This window comes from Gopherus flavomarginatus, chromosome 9 (genome assembly GCF_025201925.1).
Source record: "Gopherus flavomarginatus isolate rGopFla2 chromosome 9, rGopFla2.mat.asm, whole genome shotgun sequence".
NCBI lineage: Eukaryota > Metazoa > Chordata > Testudines > Testudinidae > Gopherus > Gopherus flavomarginatus.
The window spans coordinates 36,007,576-36,028,228 of record NC_066625.1 but is presented as its reverse complement, the minus strand read 5'-3'; the positions used below and the strand labels follow the sequence as shown (position 1 = coordinate 36,028,228).

Genomic DNA, 20,653 nt, shown 5'->3' with positions numbered 1-20,653 from the left:
AGCTCACAAACCAAGGCAATGTGGCAGCAGAACAGACTGAACACAGCAATGGGGCTGAATTTCCCACTCCCCCTCCCACACCATAAGGCCTCTGGCTGCCATGTCCCCTTCTCCCCACTGGACCTATGGGGCTGCAACAGCATCCTCCAACCAGCAGCAGCAGGAAAAGAGCCAGTGGGCTATGCCCATAACCCTGTATCCTGGCAGTATCCGAGAGCCTCACAAACATTCCTGAATTCAGCCTCACAGGCAGGTCGGTGTTACCCCATTTTACAAGTGGGCACCAAGAAACCACAGGATGTGCCCAAGGGCAAACGGTGTTTGTGGCAGAGCCAGGAACCAAAAGCAGAACTCTGGGCTCTCAGGCCAGTGCCTTACCCACAAGGCCATCCTTCCTCTTGCCCTTGTGGGCAGACATCTACATCCTCAAACCACAAATATAACTGATGCGCCACTGTCCCTGTTTTCAATCGGCAAACAGCGAGGATTAGATGGGCCATGGAGCCTGAACTCTCCACTCGCCCTGGGTGGTGCAGCTCTGCCTGGTCAGCACTGGAATCTCTGGCAGACCAGCACAGGGAGCCTGCATAGCTGCTGCCAAGGCTTCCTAGACAGAGCAGGGCTGTCAGGCAGGCACCTTTCCATAGCACTAAAGTCGCATCCTGCCTTCCCAGCTTTTCCTCGGCTCGCTGGCAGCCCAGCCAGCCAGCTGGCAGCCACCGTGCCTCAGTGGGTCTGAGAGCACCTCACCTCAGGAGCAGGAAGATGAAAGACCTAAGAGCACTCCCCTCATTCCACTGACACTGCCTTTATGGGCTTTCCCCGTACCCTGCCAGATACACGACTCCTTTTATTGCCAATTTTCCACGGGCAGTGAAGTTCCGGATGCTCCAGGGTGGCCTCTCCAACTTTATTTAAATCACATGGGCATATGGTATATTACTGCAATTAAGGAGGGCAGCGGGGAGGAGGAGGGATTTTAAAAGGACAAACCACCAAATTGCTTCTGCATGTGAAGGGCTGTGTGACCTCTAAGCACCCTTTAGCACTGCAGGCAGCAGCACCTGGGTGGCTGGGCCTAGCGCATTAGAACAGGGACTGGCGGACCCTCTTCCAGGCCTTGGCCTGCTTCACACACGACCCTCCAGGGAGATTCACACCAGCAAACTGCTATTTGTGGCACTGCCATGGGCCTCCCACCGTCAGCTATAGCAGCTACTTCTCCATAAAGCTCTGTGGTCCTACAATGTAGGGAAGTGGCTGCGCTCACACTGAGATGCTGGGAGGACAAGAGTGGTCAGAGCCTGAGACAGAGGGCAGACAAATGGGGTCTGATCCAAGGCTGAATCAGCCACCCTGGGCAAATCTACACATCCCAAGCCCTAGTTTTATTATGGCCACAAATCCCAGCACGTGCACCATCTCGCTACAAGCAGCGAGGCCTTACTATGAACTCCATGCCCCCTCATACCTAAGCTCGACTTGCAGCCTGCAGCAGAGCATGGCCCTGTTTAGGGAAACCAGGGGCAACCTCAAGCAACAGAGACCCCCAAGACTTCTGCGTGGAAGGCTGCCTTAGGATGCCGAGGATCTTTTCATCACCCCACAGACTGATGGCAGTACCATGCATAGCATGGCAGACTTGGCGGGTGCATCAGAGTAGCACAGAGCAGCAGAATGCTTCTCTCTCCGTCCCAGGGCCATGTGTCGTTAACAGCTGGCAATGTAGCAGGGAAAAGCTTTCCCTGAAGACAGAGGATCCATACAGGGCCAGCTGCTCTACTGACCCAAAATGTGCGGCGCACTTTCCAACAGTAGGCTCCATGGGGGAAGCCAGCAATCCCACTGAGAAGCCTTTTCAAAAGAGCCCTCAAAGGGCTTCAGCTCTGCCCACGAGCAGCCACTAGGCAGTGGTACTGCAGGCTGATCTTCAGATACATTTCCAGGGGGACCCAAACAGGATCTGAACTTGTTTACCCTCCACACTCCAGGAGGAGGGTGGAGGGTATTCACAGTGATGAGAGCCCAGAGGGGCAGAAAGGACCGAGAACAAAACAGCTGAAATGAAGCCATCCCATTCAGTGTTGCCAACTTACTGTCTTTGTCACTAGATTTAGTGACTTTTTGGCTTCCCCAGAGAGAAAATAAGTGTCAAAGTGACCAGTGACAAATCTAGCAAATTTCACTGCCAATTACAGTGACATTCAGAGAAAAAAAGTCACCAATATCTATAGTCACAAAATCAGTCAAAGCAGTCAATAGTGTTAATAAAAATCGATTCCATGCTCTTCTATTGCACACCAAGTCAACGTCACTGCATCTCAATTAGGCATGTCCTCAGAAGGAATCACATTCCAGGGCTTCTTGGGCTGAGATCACTATAATCTGTAGGTGAGGAAAAGAAATGGAAGCTAATTAAATAGTTTGCTAAAGCCAGGTGCACTTTGGAGAGAGAAGCACATTAGCCAGGGCTTGTTTTCACTCACATGTGTTCCTTCTCGATGCACCATAGTAGGTAGCACAGCCTGTGATGCAGGGAAAGATGGCTAATGAAGTGGGCATGGCAGGAGAGGCAGGTTAGCCAGTGAGGAGAGCCACACAGATGGAAGGTGGGGTGGGATGAGACCTAGCCACATACCCCAATGGGATGGCGGCACCGTGCCTCCAAGAACGAAGCCCTTACTACAGGATCAAAAGGTGGAGCTAGCTTGATTTCAGTTGCCCTTTATTCCTTCCCCTGGCTTGGCCTGTGGTTAGCTGCCCAGCTGTTCTCAGAAATCAAACCCTGGAAGCGTGTGGAAGCGGTCTGGGTAGCAGATTTTTGTTTTTAAATCTACTTTCTTGGCTCCCTGCAGCACCAAGCTCAGGTCAGGAGAATGCCCTCTTCACTCTGGCTCTGGGCTCTCCCTTTCACTCACCTGTTGGCTCAAATCCAGGCTGGCAAGAAAGAGAGGCTCAGCTGAAATTAACCAATACCAGCCAGCCTGGGCTACAGTGTTCAGAGCACCCTTCCCAATGAGCAGAGGGCTGCAGTTTCCTTCCCAATGAGCAGAGGTCGCCCTCCTGATTATGACAGCATACTGTTGTAGTTGCTTCTGATGTGCACCAGAATGTACTAAGAAGAGCATGGAAATGCTGCTTGTGAATGGAAGTTTTCTTCAGTTACATTTTTGACTCCTTTGAGTGCTTAAACAGCTACATCTAGTGACTTAGCAGGAAGTCACCGGACAAACTCTGAAATGTGGAGTTGGCAACACTGAATTTAACTGGGGACTGAAAGGCTGAGTTGGCTCAGGGAGGAAGGATGGCCTTGTGGTTAGTGCAAGGAGTCGGAGCCTTGGGCTCTCTTCCCAGTACTGCCACTGACTTGCCATACATCTTTGGCAGGGCTGGCTTTACACCAATTCCCTGGAATTGGGCCCCATGCTGAAGAGGGCCCCACGCCTAAGGGGGCCCCACTCCGGGGGTCTTCGGCAGCATTTCCACGGCAGGGGGGTCCTTTGGTGCCACGGAAGACCCAGAGCGGACCCCCCATCGCCGAAGTGCCCCCAAAGCCCTGGACCACAGCCAAGTATTCCAATCGGTCCCCAATGGTATTATAGGACAGAGAGGGCTATATGGGGGCATGCAGGGCATGTGTCCAAGGAAACATCTCAACACCGTGGTGATTAGCCAGAGATAACATGGGCCTGGTTCTTCTCTAACCTACACTAATGTAACATCATACACAGGGGAGCAGCTCCTGATTTACACCAGCGAGAACAGAAACTCAGACCTATAGATTTCAGTGTCAGGAGTCCATTGTCAATTCCAGACATGCAGGGTGTTTCCCACTGGGGACAGCACCTCACAGGCATCTTATTTGAGGGGGAAGAATTTCACAGCTGTGCAGATAGTCGTGAAACGAGGTTACAGGGTCTCAATGGCCCACAGAGAGGAGAATCAGAGGAAAGCTGCTGGAATAATGAGGCAGAGGCAGGGGTTTCAATTCCCTATGGAATCAGGACCAGCCGAGGTGCTCACCACAGCCTCCATTCCCAGCGACATTTCTCCAGTGCAGAGGGCGGGGAGGAGATTTACTGGTGGCTGCCCATTTGGATTGCTGCTCAGCTGGGATTTATGCTGCAATTTGTAGCACTGCTAAATAAAGACAGCAAAGAAAAAGGAGGGAGGGGGGTGAATGGGTCAGTGGTGGCAGCAGGGCTCCAAAGCTCCCATCACTCACATCTCCATTCAGTGACTCACAAGGCACTTCCAGCTGTTGGGCTCCAGCCTCCAGTGCCTGAAATGCTAATACCTGGCTTCACTTCGCATGGAAACGCACGCAGGGTACCTCGAACAGGAATCCCCCCTGCCTCTACTGCATTCCAGGGGTCAGACTCACTGAGAGCGTACAGGCACAGGGAATGCAAGCAACTGCCCAGGGGCTCACAGAGGCTCATGCCCATGTTTCCCAGGCTCCTTGCATCAGGTGAGGGGCAACTCCGCCAACATCTCTCCATCACCCATCGGCATGCTTCTTCTCTGCAGTTCCTAGGAGGAGCGTGGCAAAGGGCTCTACAAACTAACTGACATGTGAACTAAGGCCCTGATGCAGAAAGGCACTAGCGCACATGAACAGCCCCACGGAAGCAAAGTTAAACACATATTTAGGCCTTAATTCAGCAAGGTACTTGAGGGAACAATCCTGCAAGGTGCCAAGTAACTCACAGGGAGTGTCTCCTGGGTAGAAGTCAACCATTGTCGAGGGCATTCGGCAGATCCTATGGAACATTCACTGCAAGCTGCAGAATTAAACTCTGTCACGTTCCCACTGAAACAGCAAAATTTCCATTGGACTTCAATGGTAGCTGCATCCCTTCGCCATCAGTGAAATGCAGCCTGCTCTGGGGCAGCCTGTCTGATAGCACCAAACAAAATTCAGGGAGAGAGTAATTACCCCTATTAGACTGTAATCAGATCACTGGGCCTCAACATCCCAGCTCCCAGAAGTGCTGCGTGATCTTTAAGGACCACGAGCGGTCAGGACCACAGTTTCACATCTCGTCAGACCCAGCCCCACTACCATTCTGGTAGATGTGGCTAGGGACCAACTCCAAGGGCACCTGTGAGCTTACAAGTACTATTTCCTGAAGCACCTCCTTGAAGTGTGCCACCCAACTACTGACCAGGCCCAATCCCACTTAGCCTGGGCGGTCAGATGGGATCACAGCAGTGGATAGAATCTGCAGACAGCAGCTCACTAGGTCTGGATCAGTTCATACACACAGCTGCTCCATAAAGATCAATTCCTGTATCTGCAACACTACTGCCCACTGGATATTGTTCATCTCTTTGGCAACCCCTTATATTGGTGACAGCATCTGAGAAGCTCAAAGGATAAATGCTTCTATCTATATTGGTCTCATCCTTTGCTAATCAGCCAACATCCCTTCCCCTCTCCTCCTTGTGCATCTCCTGGAGGTGTTTAAACAGACCCCAGGTTGTGGTGCTTCCTCTCTTCCCCATGCCAATGACAGCAGCTCTGGGGCCAGCATGCTAACAGGTCCTAATGGGCCAGTGCAAGAATATGAAATGTTGCTTTGAGCTAGAGGTGCTGACTAGCGAGTTGCAAAGCCGAGACGGAAATTCACCTCAGCTGTATCTGCTCCACAGAGCACCCTGCACAGTAAAGAGGGGACACTAGTCTATGCGATCCCAGGGCCTGCCAGACAGAAACCCTCTCTCTAGACTTCCTGCTTCACTAAAGAGGACAGTAGAATTCACCACAAAATGCCAGGACTCTTGCTGCTGTCCATGGTATTTGTGATATCACAGGATGCTGCATTATGGGATATCATCAGTGAGCCAGGAAGCACCAAGAGGATGTCATGGGGTGGAAGTGTACCTTATAATATGGGGAAACCTGACTTCCTTGGTGCCTGCCCATTCAGGGGAACATTCTGCACAGAAATCCAGGCTGTTCAGCTTTGCTGTGTGGTTCATCTATAAAACCGTCGCTCTTTTGGCTTCTCAGGCACAGCAAGGTGAATTTCAAGGATTACACTGGACCAGAAAGGGCAGCAGGGACAAACTCAATAGCATTGTTGACAGCAGCTGGACTGTACATATGTTCCTACCCTCCAGTTCTCCTTCTGGGACATCAGCACCGGATGCCCACAGCAAAGATGGCTGCCTTGGCCTCCCAGGGTATCTACCCAGAAGGAGAAAACCTTCACTTGCACCAGCCACACCTCTGAAATACTCACTCCTGTGACATTTCAGTCAGACAGTAATTACCAATGAAGCACCTATGAATTATACTGTACCCTGGAAGACTTTGGACTCACTTTATTTAGTCCAACATACTGTTTACTGCCTCCTTCAGAGCATGACTGCTCAAGTTAACAGCTAAGTAGCTAGAATCCAGAGGCTGGACACTGTCCAACCATAACCAATTAACCCCTTAATTGCCAAGTGCCATAGAAACAGCACACCAGGAACAACTTGATTCCCAGGCAATCCCACTGTACTACATCCCTCACTATACAATGCCTGCTCCCCTCACCTGCAGCTCCCCACTCACTCTCCCCGCTGAATGGTAGCCACAGGCAGCTGTGTGTGGTGTACTGACCGGCCTGCCATCACTCTGGGCTCCCCAGATCACTGCATTTTTCACTCTCTACCACACCCCCCACAGCTCCAGCTCTCCTCCAACCCTACAGTCCTCCTTCCCATCCCATCCCCCATGCACACAGCTGCTAAATAAATCCAGGCACATCATCATTCTTGGATTTTTTTTTTAAAGTTCCGTGATTAAGGCAGGTCAAGTTCTGCAGCCTGTTTAAACGCATATCGCCAGCTCCTCCTGCCAAGGACTTCCCCCTCCTGAGTAATCTTGGCACAAGCTGACATGTGCACACTCCGAGGGGAGGGAGGGAAGGCTAAGCAGCACCACTGCCAGCCCGTGGGTCACAGATGAAGGAGAGAGAGAGAGAGAGTCAGTCAGCATTCTGCCCGCAAAAGACTTAACACTACACATGACAGATGGGGCTTGTTGGCCGCTGTGACCGCTCAGCCACCTATGGACACTGCACTCGCAGACAGCCTATTAAATACACAGAGCAAGTTGAGACACTTGCCTCCTCCCCCGTGGCTGGCTCCAGAGCCCATGCTAGCACTCCAAAGGAGTGAAGCGTCTACATGACTGCAGTGAACCAGAGCATCGTGACCCAATTTTATTTGCTCATTAGGAGATTCTGTACAGTCCACGTGCTCTGCGTCATGCCTAATTCACCCATCGCCATGGCACCTGGGGGCCGGGGAAGCTGCTGTCAATACGCTGGTGGTGCTGATGATCAGGCTCTCATGCCAGAAGATGGATGGAATCCCAAGGCTCGTGCTAATTTTTTTTTCCAACACCCCCAGAAGCATTATGTGCTAAATCCAGCCCTCTCTGCAGAGACACACTAAAGCCACCAGGCAACGCAGCTGTGAAAGACTTTTCGCTCAGCTTCTTAGCACGTTAATGACAACCCACTCGCTACAACAAGCAGCTACAGTCTGATGAGACCCCCTACCCCAGCCAAGGCTGCGCGCAGAGTAGGCGACCCTCAGCACAGGGACCAGAACAAGCACAAAATTGCCTGTGCAAATAACCTCGGTCCTCTAAACGCAGTCTGAATGGAGATGCCACCTCCTCTGGCTCAGGGGAAAGAAGCTACTGCTTTCCTGCCAGCCTACTTTTGGCCTGCATGGCTATCTGGAGGCATTCTCGTTGTGCCAGGGGTCAGCTGGAAAGAAACTGCTTGCATCACAACTCAACCTGGGCGGACCAATGAATTGCTCACACCAGGCTCTAAGGGGGACCACAATAGCCATTCGGGAAGATTTCCGAAGACAGAAACTCTCATTGTCCGTTAATGGGAGTGAGACACCAAAGCGATACTGATGCACCCATTGTCTTTAATACAAAGGCATTGTCCTGTGGAAAACTACAGGGCCCAGCAAGCACTGCTACTCTGAGCACTGCATGCTGGGAGCTGTAGTCTCCAGGGTCTGACTCACTGCATTGAAGATGAGGGGGGCTGCAATCTGATCCATTGTACAAAAGGCAGAGGCAGCCCTCGGGCTTCCAGCACGTTGTCAGGCTGGCCCTCCACAGGGCAAACTTTGCCTACTTCTGATACCATCCCACAGCTGTACCTTTCTGTGAAGCTCTGTCAGTATGTCTGGGCGTGGGAAGAGAGGTAAATGGCTGGGGAAGGAGCGCATAGGGTACACCCTGAAACACCAGGGCTACACCCTGTACAGATTCAGGGCTGAACCGCCCAGCAAAGGCACAGACCCCAAAGGCCTACACAATGCATGTGAATGTGTGCGTAACATTCCAGCCAGGAGCTGCTGGATTTAATAACCTGCTGTACCAGAGAAGAACTTCCATCTAGTACAGGCCATCTGTAACCCAGGCTCTTTTTCCCCCCTTCGTCTGGTTTCTTCATAACTCGTCATTGTCGACTTCAGTTCCACTCCCAGGGATGCAGACAGAGACTGTTTCTGGCATGAATGACGGGATGTTCTGTTAGCTATTCCTTGCCAGCTGCATTATTTGTGCTCTGCTAGTACTATGCCTGGAGGCCTGGTGAGGCTTGCAGTGGGTCACTGGGCAGCTGTAGTCCTAGGGGAAGGTGCCCCAGCAGTTATTGGGAAGGCCACGCACTAGAGGGAAGAAGGCTGGAACAATGCAGCAGCGAGGCCTTACTCAGAGCAGAGCACAATGTAATCTACAGCCCAAGGACTTTTACATTCCAACAGCACTGACACCTCATTCTCTCAGTCCTGATTAATTCTCTTATCCTATCCCCAACCCCAGAACAGTCACCCTCCCCATCACATTGGCCACCTCACCGTGGATTCAGGTGGACCACTTGCAATGGACATGGCTTCCAGAAGCCTGTTTCCCCCAGGTACAGCAAATAAGCGTCCATTTGAGACGAGATGAATACTGCTCTGACAGAGCCCTTCCATCCCACTCCGTGAGCTGCCCACGGACTCAAGGGTAGGGGAAAATCACTACCTTTTAACTGTTCTTCTGCTGGCTTTTGAACCATCTTGTTAACCAAGACCTGACTTTCCATTCTGTAGGAGTGTAGATCAGGCCTGCACAACATGCGGCCTGGGGGCCACATGCGGCCTATGTGGGCTCACTGTGCGGCCCGCAGGGGGTGAGGAGGCAGGCTCACTGTGCAGCCCGCGGGGGGGTGAGTAGGCAAGCAGCAGGTGAGGGAGGGGGGCTGAAGAGGCGGGCGGGCAGTGGCAGGGGCTGAGTAGGCAAGCCAGGGGGGTGGGAGGCTGAGGAGGCAAGTGGGCAGGCAGTGGTGGGGGGGTGAGTAGGCGAGCCGGGGGTGGTGGTGGGAGGCTGAGGAGGCGAGCGAGGAGTCAGTGGCTGACCTGTTCTACTGAACTGGTCTGACTCCCATCCCCTCTCCAAGGGCTGCAGCTGTTTGGAGGTGCTGCCTTCCATGCCTTCCTCATTAACATCTCATTCATTCAACTGAACAATTGATTACAAAGTTGGGGGGAAAATCTTATTCTACTTCTAGCAAAAAAGACATTTTTCTTTTACTTTAATTATACTACCTTAGGGGCCCACTATAACATATTACCAAGGTTCAATACTGCTGTTTCGGTGGGGCAGCGCTGAGGAAGGAGTTTGTTTCCACGAGGCGGGCGGTGCTGGGGGGGTGGGGGGGAGTATTTCAGGGGGCTGGGCGGCACTGGGGGAGGTGTTGTGTTTTGGGGGGGCTTGGCCCTCAGCTGTTTTCTTTGGAGTAATATGGCCCTCGCCGCTTTACAAGTTCTATAGGCCTGGCGCAGGTGGTGTCAGAGCAGATCACACTCAAATCCAGCATCCTGCCTCCTGCAGCAACCCATACCTGATGCTTCAAAGCAAAGCAAAAACAACCACCCAACAATCCAAGAAGCTTCCTGCCTGACCCCTGCTGTGATCAGCTGTCACCTCAAAGCCTGGTCACCCTTAACCTTGGCTGCTGGGACACACTGCAGTGGGAGTGCAGGGGTTACCACAGTCAGTTTCTCAGAGGGGCAGAAGTTCCCCAGCACTCTGCAGGTGCAATATTGGCTCTTTCATTTCCCCAGCCCATAGCATGACCCCTGGGGAATCTACCTACCGTTTTCCTTCCTTGAAGTGGATGAGCCATGCTTGGGAGCTCAGCAGGTTCCCCCTTCCTGCTGCCAGCATATTAATTCCATAGTTACTTCTGGGAGGCAGCTGTGCACAATGCCTCTCGGCAGCCCCGAGCTCCTTCGGGATGATCTGCCCTGAAACGCTGGCCCACACTTCCACCCCAAACCTGTTTCCTTTCAGGCAGCAGAGGAGTTTGCAGTGAAGCTGATAGAGTTGTACAGGGGAGACTCAACGGAGCTCTCTTTTTACACTGTTTGCCCTGCCCCCTCCCGCCAATCCCCTCTACCTTCCCTACCCTCAAGGACTTTTGTCCAGGCATCAGTGAGGAGAAATGCATCCAGAATGCTCCAAACCCATCTCCAGACCCCTCCCCTAGGGGGTACAGCAAGCAGTTCCAGTGGCATGGGGGACCCACCAGCTGCCAGAGCAGCCTTCACACACACGACTGCTTCCTTGGCAACCAGCCCACAGCTCTGGGATCATGAGGACAGGACCGTGGACCCGAGTGTATTCACAGCAAAACGCTAACCTGCTTCTGTAAAGCAAAACCATCAAGGCCCTTGCAGACTGGGAGACAGTCACAGATCTGTGTGCACATGCACCTGGGGAGTATCAGAATGCTCAGATACCACAGCGATGGGTGCAGCAAGAACCCAGAGGAAGTCGCAAGGCCACTGGTGTCTTGCTATGCCAATGGTGAGCATCTTGACATTAACGCTATTTAAAACACAGGCCAGCTGTGCTTTCTCTGCTGCACTATAGCACAGTTCTGTGCTGTCACAGACCAGGCAAAGGGTCTCAGTATTTGCATTCGAAATCCAATCCACGGGCTCTAAATGCAGCATTAGATTTCACACAGGGCTGGCCCTTGTCATGCAAGTTCTGAGTCCACATGCAGATTCCTGGGGAGGGCCACAGGAAAGAAAAGTTATAAAACCCTTCCATTGCCCTGGAAAGAGGATATGGAGCCTTTCACTTCTAGGTCCTGGCTTGGAATACAGTCCAGGTTGGTAGGGCCCAAACTCCATTACCACTGGAGGGCTGATAAGTGACCTGCATGTGGCTCAGGCCAGGCCTCAGTGAACAAGCATCCGCCCTCCCAGAATTCACCGCACCATCAATAGCGAAGCCAGGGCCTGCATGGGCCAGAGACACCACACTCCTTTTTTGTCCCAGGCTTATTGCAAGGGCAGCACAAGGGGGAAGCTTGTCCTGGTGGTGCTACTGCTGCTACCTGTTCGTGGGCAAACTGAGCGCATCAGTCTTCAGAGCTACCACCACACCACTAGTCTCCAGCACTAAGGTGCACATGCATGGACTCCACAATCCTGCCCCTCCTCACAAGTATGTCCTCCGAGCTCTCCACAGCTCCAGAGCAATGTGTTCAAAATAGCAACAATTAAAACAACTGAGAGGCTTTGCACACCAGTGCCCGGGTCAAGCTGCCTGTGTGCTAAACATACAGGTGCTACTGAAAGGCTGGGAATGTCTCAGGAGCAGCTGGGGGAGGGACGAGTTGCAAGGAAGCCAGGATATCACCCTGAGCATCATGTGTTTCAGAGAGACCTGGCACACAGAGAGTTACAACCCAGCATTCCCAGGCAGATGGTATCCGTAGCAACGAGCAACAGTCTTACTCTACCAAGTCCCAGCTGAAGTTCAACACCATGGTGATTCCCAGGGGGAATAACAGCGATGCACACAGAGCTAAGCCAGACATGCCCACTTGAGTGCTACCATAGCACCCGCTGCTGCGGGTCCCAGTATTGGCATTACAGAGGGATCCCAGTCAGATGACAGCCCAGAGGGAAGCAGAGAAGGAGAGACCAGGGGAACCCTGGACCCATGTCTAGCATGAGCAGGAAGCGCACACCGAGACACTCAGGCCAGGTCTGTACCATTACGGTTTGGGAGACAGGGTGTCTCTTCCCTGCTCCACACATGGAAACAAGCAGCATAATCAGCTGTAACTCAGATATATCATGAGTCAAACCAGAGCCAGGTCTTCTCTAGCCGCACCTTAGCCGAGGACCTCTTTGAGCCCAGTCTGAGTGACCTGGAAGCAGTTTGCCAATTCCAGAATCCCCATGCGCAGAAGCCAGGGTTGGCTGGCTGGCGCTGCACAGAAATGGCTCCACTCATACCCAGATGCTCTGGGAATACACCCCTGACATCCCTAACTGAACCTCTCATCTCAGAGCACGGTCCCTGGTTTGTGCAGTTCAAATTAAATGGCTCAGAGAACGAGATGAGAAGAGGGGAGTTTAGAGGGTAAAGAGCAGAGGGGAAATAAGAAGTTTCTGGTAGATCTAACCCTGCTCGGTGTATAATTGAGGTGAGGGAGCGCTCAAAAACATGAGCCACCCAGTAGGCAGTTGTGGCCTCTGGGAATGAGGTAGTCAGCTCTGTTTGAGTTGGGCCAGAATTAACTAGGCTGCTGGAGAGACTGAGGGATCCTCAGAACTCCATACAAAAATTCCCCTACAAAAACACCGGTTAGAGCCAAATTTCCCATATAAACTTATTTACATAAGACCTGGAGAAACTGTCCCAAACTAGCGATCGTATCATTTTTACCTACACAGAGACATGGCCCAAGGTCTGAGCAAACAAGCTGGAAGCCAGGAAACTCATAAGACTGATGCAGACTCTGCCACTAACTCCTTACCGTGACTTTAAGCAAGTCACTTCCCCTCTCTGCCTCAAATGTAAAGTGTGAATAGTGTGACCAGCCAATCCTCCCAGCGCCCTTTCGGGGTAAAGCCATTTACATCTGTAAAGTTCAAGCCCCCAAGCCTCCACCTCGGATGACACACATGAGCAGGAGCAGCCCGCCTGCTTTGATTATGACAAATATCAGTTCTGCTAATCTCCCTAAATAAAACCACCCGGGAACCCGGTGCATGGAGATGTGCTGGGACAGCAGAGGATGGGAGGGGACCAGAGATTTGTCTGCCTTCCCCCAGTTAATATGCAGAACACCTCTGAGATCAATGATCAGCTAACGGCACCATGTGCAAATTAAGAAATCAGGAGAGTTTACAGCCATCCTTCACCACTTGTTAACACTCCCAATGGCCTTGTAGGCATGCTGGGCAGCAAGGGCAAAAGCACAGAGCCTGCAGAATCCCACCCAGGAGAGCTGTGGCTGCTCCAGATTTGGTGATGGCCATGCTGATCTCTGCAGGACTTGAGAGAACCCCGAAGCAGCTTGTGGCTGTAGGTGGCAGCATTGCCCAGGCCACTGCTGGTAGGAGCAGAGGTCGCTGGCTCCTGAGCAGACTGCATGATCACTGGCCATAAGGAGGTGTTGTCTAGTGGACAAAGCGCAGGAGTGCTCCTGTATTTTAATCCTGGCTTTGGCAGACCCAGTCTGTGGACAAATCACTTTCTCCCACCACCCCCACTCCCGTGACTCAGTTTCCCCATCTGTAAAATGGGAAGAATACCACCTCCCTTGCAAGGGTGCTCTGATGACTAACGTCTTTTGAGCCAAAAATTCAGCAGAAGTCATGCTCCACTCCCTACAGTGACTGGGGCCCAGCAATATTTAATTTAATAAAAGCCTTTTTTAAATGTATTTGATGCTGCAGCAGAATTTTGAGAATTTCTACAGTGCTGGAAAAGTCGAGAGATTGTGTTGCAGAATTCAGCTCCAGCTTTTCACAGAGACCATGGGGCTATGGGCTGGAACAAAACTGGCTGCAGTCAAGGAAACCAGAAAAACCCAGATTCAGCTGGGAGTTCTCACCACAACCTTCCTCAGAAGAGGAAGATTGGCAACACAGGTGACAAAAAAAAATTTCAGTGTTAAATTAAATGCATTTTCACAGCAAATTACATCCAAACTGCTTCACGAGGTGTCTACACACAGGAGCCACTGGTAAACCACTAAAATGCAATCATCTCTGGGGTATAACGCAGCAGCTATTTAACAGTGCATGGCAACACAACAGATTAGTACAAAAGGTACCATATCAGTCTGCAATTACAGGGGGGAATTCAGAGAGGCAGAACGCAATTACTCAAGATTGAATTGGGCAAGAATTTTTTTACCTCTCTTTGCTTGCGAAAAATGCCATGAGAATTCATAACAAGCAACCACAACATCTTTCAAGTCTCACTGCAAAGACAGCCCAGAGCCCTCTAACACCAACCTTAGTTCAATACCGATGGAACAGTGCACCCTAACGAGTCACCAACACCAGCACCTAAATCAGAGATGGGCAAACTTTTTAGCTTGAGGGCCACATCGGGATCCCAAAACTGTATGGAGGGCCAGGTAGGGAAGGCTGTGCCTCCCCAAACAGCCTGGCCTCCGCCCCCTCCCACTTCCCGTCCCCTTACTGCTCCCCACAGAACCCCCAACCCATCCAAGCCCCCCACTCCCCCGTCCTCTGACTGCCCCCTCCAGGGACCTCCTGCCCCTAACCATCCCCCCAGGACCCTACCCCCATCTAACCTCCCCTGCTCCCTGTCCCCTATCCACAACCTCGCCCCGACAGGCCCCCAGAACTCCCACACCTATCCAACCCTGCCATTCCCCATCCCCGGACGGCCCCCTCCCTGAACTTCCACTCCATCTAACCGCCCCCTGATCCCCATCCCCTGACTGCCCCCCAGAATCCCCTGCCCCTCAGCCAACCCCTCGCTCCCTGTCCCCTGCCCCCTTACCATGCTGCTCAGAGCGGCAGGACTAGAAGCCATACTGCCATGCAGGAGCTTGCAGCCCCACCATCCAGAGCATTGGCAGCATGGTGAGCTGAGGCTGCGGGGAAGGGGGGGGGACAGCAGGGGAGGGGCTGGGGGCTAGCCTCCCCTGCCGGGAACTCAAGGGCCAGGCAGGACAGTCCCGTGGGCCAGATGTGGCCCGCGGGCCGTAGTTTGCTCACCTCTGACCTAAATGGTCCATAGAAAGCTCTCATCCAAGGACTGACTTGGCCTGACTCCATTTAGCTTCAAAGATGTGATGAAATCACAAGCAAAGGCAACTTCAGGCTAATCAGAGATTTCAACAACAGAACAATAACCCCAAAACCCAGGGGTTCCCACTCTATAGAAGGCACTTAGGTAGCTCCCAGCACCACAGCACCTCACTAGCTTTAGTAGGGTGACCAGACAGCAAATGTGAAAAATCAGGAAAGGGGTGGGGGGGGGGGTAATAGGAGCCTATATCAGAAAAAGACTGAAAAATCAGGACTTTCTCTATAAAAATAGGGACATCTGGTCACCCTAAGCTTTAGCAATACACAGCCTCACAACTCCCAGGGAGGCAGGGCAGTGCTGATATCCCCTCTCCATGATGGGGAACTGAGGCTCAGAGAGGCTAACTGATTTGTCCATCACACAGGAAATTTACACAGAGCAGAGCCTTCTCCCACATTCTAAGCCAGCACCCTAACCACTGGCCACCCCCTTCTTTCCCCCAGGTCCTTCCGTCCTGAACATAAGAGCTACCAAATACCAAACATGAGGCCTACCCAGTCTGCAGTATCTTTAAACACATTGCCTGCCTTATTCCAGCCTATAAACCCCCTAAAGAGGGAAGGCACCTTTTTCTCCCACCCCCCACACTGCAAGTCTCTGCTCCCCCCCACACTCTACTCACACCACCACCTACCAAGCAATTTTCCTTGAGTAAACAGATCAGTGTTCATTCAGAATACGCAAGCTGGCTAGAGTCCTTTGCTCTGCACTGGACTACACAGACCAATGCATTATTAACTCAGAAGCTGGCTGTACCCAGGCAGGAAATCAGCAGGCAAAGTCAAGTCAATCCTAGAACTTCACTCCAGTCTCAGATTGACTGTGCAGTACTGTACTTCCTTCCTGCTCTGCTGGGCTCCAGGGGACAGGACATTCAAAGGCAAGAGCTGACGCCGTCTGCTCGGATTTGTTTGTTTTTTTTTCTTTTTTTTTTTTTCTTCTTCCTCAGAAGCGCGTACTCATCCACCCTGCTCTGGATACAGATTAGCAGTCTTTGCTTAATATTGTTGTTCCACAGGCCTCAAGCTGGGAACTGTGGGCACTTCAATGTATGGAGTGAAAGACTGTCTAATTTCATTGGGTCTTCTGAACCTAGCTCTGGAACTGCTGCCAAAAGCAAATTCTTCCCACATAAGAACTCTTTGGTGAATCACAACTGGAAATCGTCCTGCCTGCTAGAGCCACAGTTTATTTGGGGGGCAGTGTTATTTCTGTACTCCTGCTCTAGCGGGAAACACACAGCTCCCATACAGCTCCCCTAACAAGACACCGGCTTTATCTGCTCGGAAACCAGTTGCTCCTCCTCTTGAACACCACATCCATCACACCTTTTCCACCATGGAGGCTCACCAGTTAGGAAATTTACATCTATGCTCCAGTATCCCACAGTGCATCACCTCACCACACAGGTTCTCAAGTCCTCTAAAATCTGAACCAAATGCTGCACTGAATTAGATCAGTCAGATCTTCTACAAGAGTAGCACACATTGCCTTTTGGTATCACGCAGGCCCACGAGCAGCTGACTGGCTCAGCCCTGCAGACCCTGGCTCCTGCCTCTCCAGCGTATGCTGCTCAGCCATTTCATCCAGAGGAGGAACAACTGTTTCTGCCATTGTTTCTCTCCCCGGTGGAAGGTTTGGAAATTCAGTTTCAGAACCCTGATACGCAGTACAGATGAGAATAGGGTGACCAGATGTCCCTATAAAATCAGGACAGTCCTGATTTTTGGGTCTTTTTCTTATACAGGCTCCTATTACTGCCCCCACCACCCCTGTCCCGATTTTTCACATTTGCTGTCTGATCACCCTAGATGAGAAGCAAGCTTTAAACTGGGAGAACAACTGCTGCACAGACATAGAAGGTATACACTTGAGATCTATACTCGTTAACAAGGGGCCAGCCCCAGAGGCTGGTGGCACAGCTAGAATGGCACAAACTACATGACATGGCCTTTTTAAAGCCCTCTGGAGCATTGCTGGGAATCTGGTCACATGACCGAAAGCAAATGTAACAACTGATTAACTTACACAGTTGCCGGCTTTACAGGAAACCCAAGGTGGAGCTGCAAAGGAGCACAGCATGAAATTGTTTGCCCCAGGGTCTCCCTGTGTCTGTGCCAGCAAGACCCAGATGCCATGAAGCAGGGCAAAAAAACTCACTGGGATTTACAGCAGTGGGCAAAAGACAGGTACATGATATACACAAACAGTCATCACAGCAAACGCTTTCAGAGTGAAGCCATAACAGCTTGGAAGCAAGCTGCTACTCCCACAGTCTCTATACAGACTCAGGCAGGTACAGTCACCCTACAAGCCGAGAAGCTATAAAAAGCAAGCATTAACCAGAGGCTCAAATATTATTAGCGCAAAACAGAGCAGCCTTTATAGCCAAGGCCCCCCGGGCAGCACGCTGTTAGATGCTTTCAACATACCTCTCAACCTGCAAGAGACTAAATATAGGACACCAGCCACCTAATAGGAGGAAAAATCTTAACTGTGAGCAGCTCGCAGGGAGAAAAGATAGTGGGACGTATAGTGCTTCAGCTGCAGTTTGATTTGCAGATCTCACCGGAGAAGGGGGGATTGGTGATGCGGGACAAGTTCCCCTTGGAGGTAATTGTCTCTGAGGCCTGTTTGGTTTTTGGTGTGTGATTTTTATTTTCCTCTTGTTATTTCTTGCCAAGGGCATTAGCATGAAAACACCATATCTCGCTCTTAGGAGTTCATAGACTCTTGCTGTTTATCCCCACCAACCTGGAGTCATAACCCTCCATTTGTGATACTGTCATCACTTCTATAGCAACCAGTTGGGAGGTCACAAGAAAGAAGAGGGGCCATAAGCAGCAGGACCAGGGCCAGAGCTTAAAGGAATCAAGAGCCCATTCTCATGAAGGCAGCTCCGCTATTAAACGGAGCAGGGAAATTTGGGATAGACACGCAGGTTTTCTTTGAGACATCAGCTGCTCTTTAAAAGGACACAGCCTGGCCCTACTGATGTCAGTAAGAATTTGACCCCAGATTTCAACTGGACCAAGATCTGGCCTCAGTAAAGCTGACCATGGCCAAGCAGGACAGAAGGTAATTTAGCCCCAAAGCGTACTGTCCTGGGTTCAGGGCACAGCTGAGAGGTATGCGATCAGGCTCCTTTCCCTCTTTCTTACCTTCGTGCCCGGTGCTGTAAGTGCTGATGCTGCCGTGTTATAAGGGCACTTTCCCAAACAGGGCCACTGTGGCTACTCCTATACCAGCTCGCAACCGGGTGCCCCGGGTAGGGTGGGCTAGTGAAGCCATGGTCCGACTCCGTCTCTGCGGCCAGCGATGAGGCAGAGCTCCCCATGGTTCCCCCCTACCCAGATTATGCCAAGATTTATCCTAGGTTAGGTCCGAGCCAGTGGAAAGGGGTGAGGTGCTGCGTCATGGACTGGCGTAAAGATCCCAACACTGTAGAAAGGGAGGTCGGTTCTGATCAAAAGAAGGGGGAAAAAAAGGGAAAGGAAAAGAAGAGAAAGAAACAAGGTATGATACAGATCATCACCACTGGGGTTCCCAAAACCTGCTAATGTACTCTCTGAACATGACAGTTCCAGAGTTTACCAGAGGACAGGGAGGTTTTGTTTTAACAGGCCAGTCCATCCTAGTCTGGAGGTGGGAGACAGAGGGTGGTTTCACAAAGGCTTCCTCTGGTTAAATACCATAGACCCCTAGCTCCCTAACTTCAGGGGGAAGCTGTACCAGTTTACCAACCTAAGACCTTGGGTGTGATTGGCAATGCCTGTTGCCGCCTAGTCAACTGTTCCCAACCCACCAGGAAGTGCAGTTGGTGGAAGATGACCCAGCAGAGCCAAGCACAGAGGATTGTCATTAAGATAAAGGAGTCTAAGGATAAATTGCAGAGTCTCAGTTACAATGCCTGAAGCATTAGCACTTGGGAATGACTAGCACAGAAAGGGTTTTCTGAAGGCCCCAAACTCTAAAAATCTGATGAGCCAATTAAGTCAACCCTGAAAAGTAGGACTTGTCTGTTTGTCTAGGGCAGTGATTCTTAGGCAGTGGTTCTTAAACTTTTGTACTGGTGACCCGTTTCACATAGCAAGCCTCTGAGCGCAACTCTCCCTTATAAATATATTAAAATGTGTTTTTAATTTAACACCATTATAAAAGCTGGAGGCAAAGCGGGGTTTGGGGTGGAGGCTGACAGCTTATGACCCACACCCCATGTAATAGCCTTGTGACGCCCTGAGGGTCCTGACCCCCGCAGTTTGAGAACCCCTGGTCTAGGTCAAGGAGGCTTTTTGGGGGAGTTTTTTGGTTTTTAAAAGGAATAACGTTTCATTCCTTTTTTTCAGCATCATCCTAATAAAAGGGATGACAGGCAGATTTTGTGCCTCAGCCGGTAAATTTTCCACAACCATTTTGCAAATGGAATGAAATGTGAAACGTTTACACCTTTTCAGGTGGACTAGATTTCTAACAAACATTCAACTCCACCACAAAGGGAAGCCCTTATTCTTTCTTGTTCTTCCAATTTTCACAATTTACTGCATCAAACTTCCACAAACCAGAAGTACAGGAATATTTCCTTTCCTTTGGTCTTCAAATATTATATTTCACACACACACACACACACACACACACACACACACACAGGATTTGTGTAAGAAGGAAAAGGATCAAGGGAACATTTATCAGAGTAAAAAAAAAAAAAAAAAAAAAAAGAAGAAACAAGGAGAGGAAAAAATTTCACAGCAGAACTTATTCAATTACCCACCAGGATTTGCAGAGACGAATGACTTGTAGGAAGACCTTCATGAAGAAGCTGCTTAGTACAATAAAAGACTGAAACAAAGACTGTAAAATACAGTTTTTCATTCCCGGGATTGTTTCAGGGGATCAAGAAAGATCTCGGTGGATAGCAGACCCCAGAACACCGGAGCTCTTGCAACAGGTTCAGTTTTGCTAGGAGCTTAGCACCAAAACTAAATATATTAGTTATTAAATGGACATTATTAACTACCTTTTAAATAGTTTCTTCTTTATTCTCTATGGTCTGTAACAATCAGTTAAAAAAAAAAAAGTCCAAGAATAATTATTTCTTTGCCTTTCCTTGATTTTGTCTCCCTAATCGGCCAGCACAGAATCTGTGCATCTGGTACGATGCCACCATCACAGAGCCAACACGAGGAACTCATTGATTATTGGGGGCCTGGCAAAAACAGTCCCTTGTCTTTTCCTGCCATCTGAGTACTTAAGTTGTAAGAAGTTATATTTTCCCTGCTAGAGGGGGGGGAAAAGGTGGAATTTAAAAAAAAAAGAAAAAAGATACTTAACATCCAAAGGACATTTCTCCTAAGTTTATTATCATTGTAAAGGTAGGTCAGATTTGAGACATGGTCTGTTTTGCATCTATAAAAAGCCTTAACCTTCTGCCTCAGCCTTTGATAACTTCAACAGTGCCACATTCCTATACGTTCCAGCAGACAC

The 20,653-nt window shown here is 50.6% G+C and overlaps 1 protein-coding gene across 5 annotated transcripts in view; it reads right to left on the bottom strand.

Annotated features, from left to right (window-relative positions):
- Window positions 1-20,653, bottom strand: part of CAPN15 (calpain 15) — an 88,915-nt gene that overhangs the window by 50,295 nt on the left and 17,967 nt on the right. For 4 of the 5 annotated variants that reach the window (XM_050968129.1, XM_050968130.1, XM_050968127.1 and 1 more), the window contains one exon: window positions 18,334-18,634. The exons of the other annotated variant lie outside the window; for it this stretch is intronic. In XM_050968129.1, the coding sequence (XP_050824086.1) occupies window positions 18,334-18,509 (176 nt within the window). In that variant the 5' untranslated portion in view covers window positions 18,510-18,634. The remainder of the gene's footprint in view (window positions 1-18,333; window positions 18,635-20,653) is intronic. 5 annotated transcript variants of the gene reach the window in all.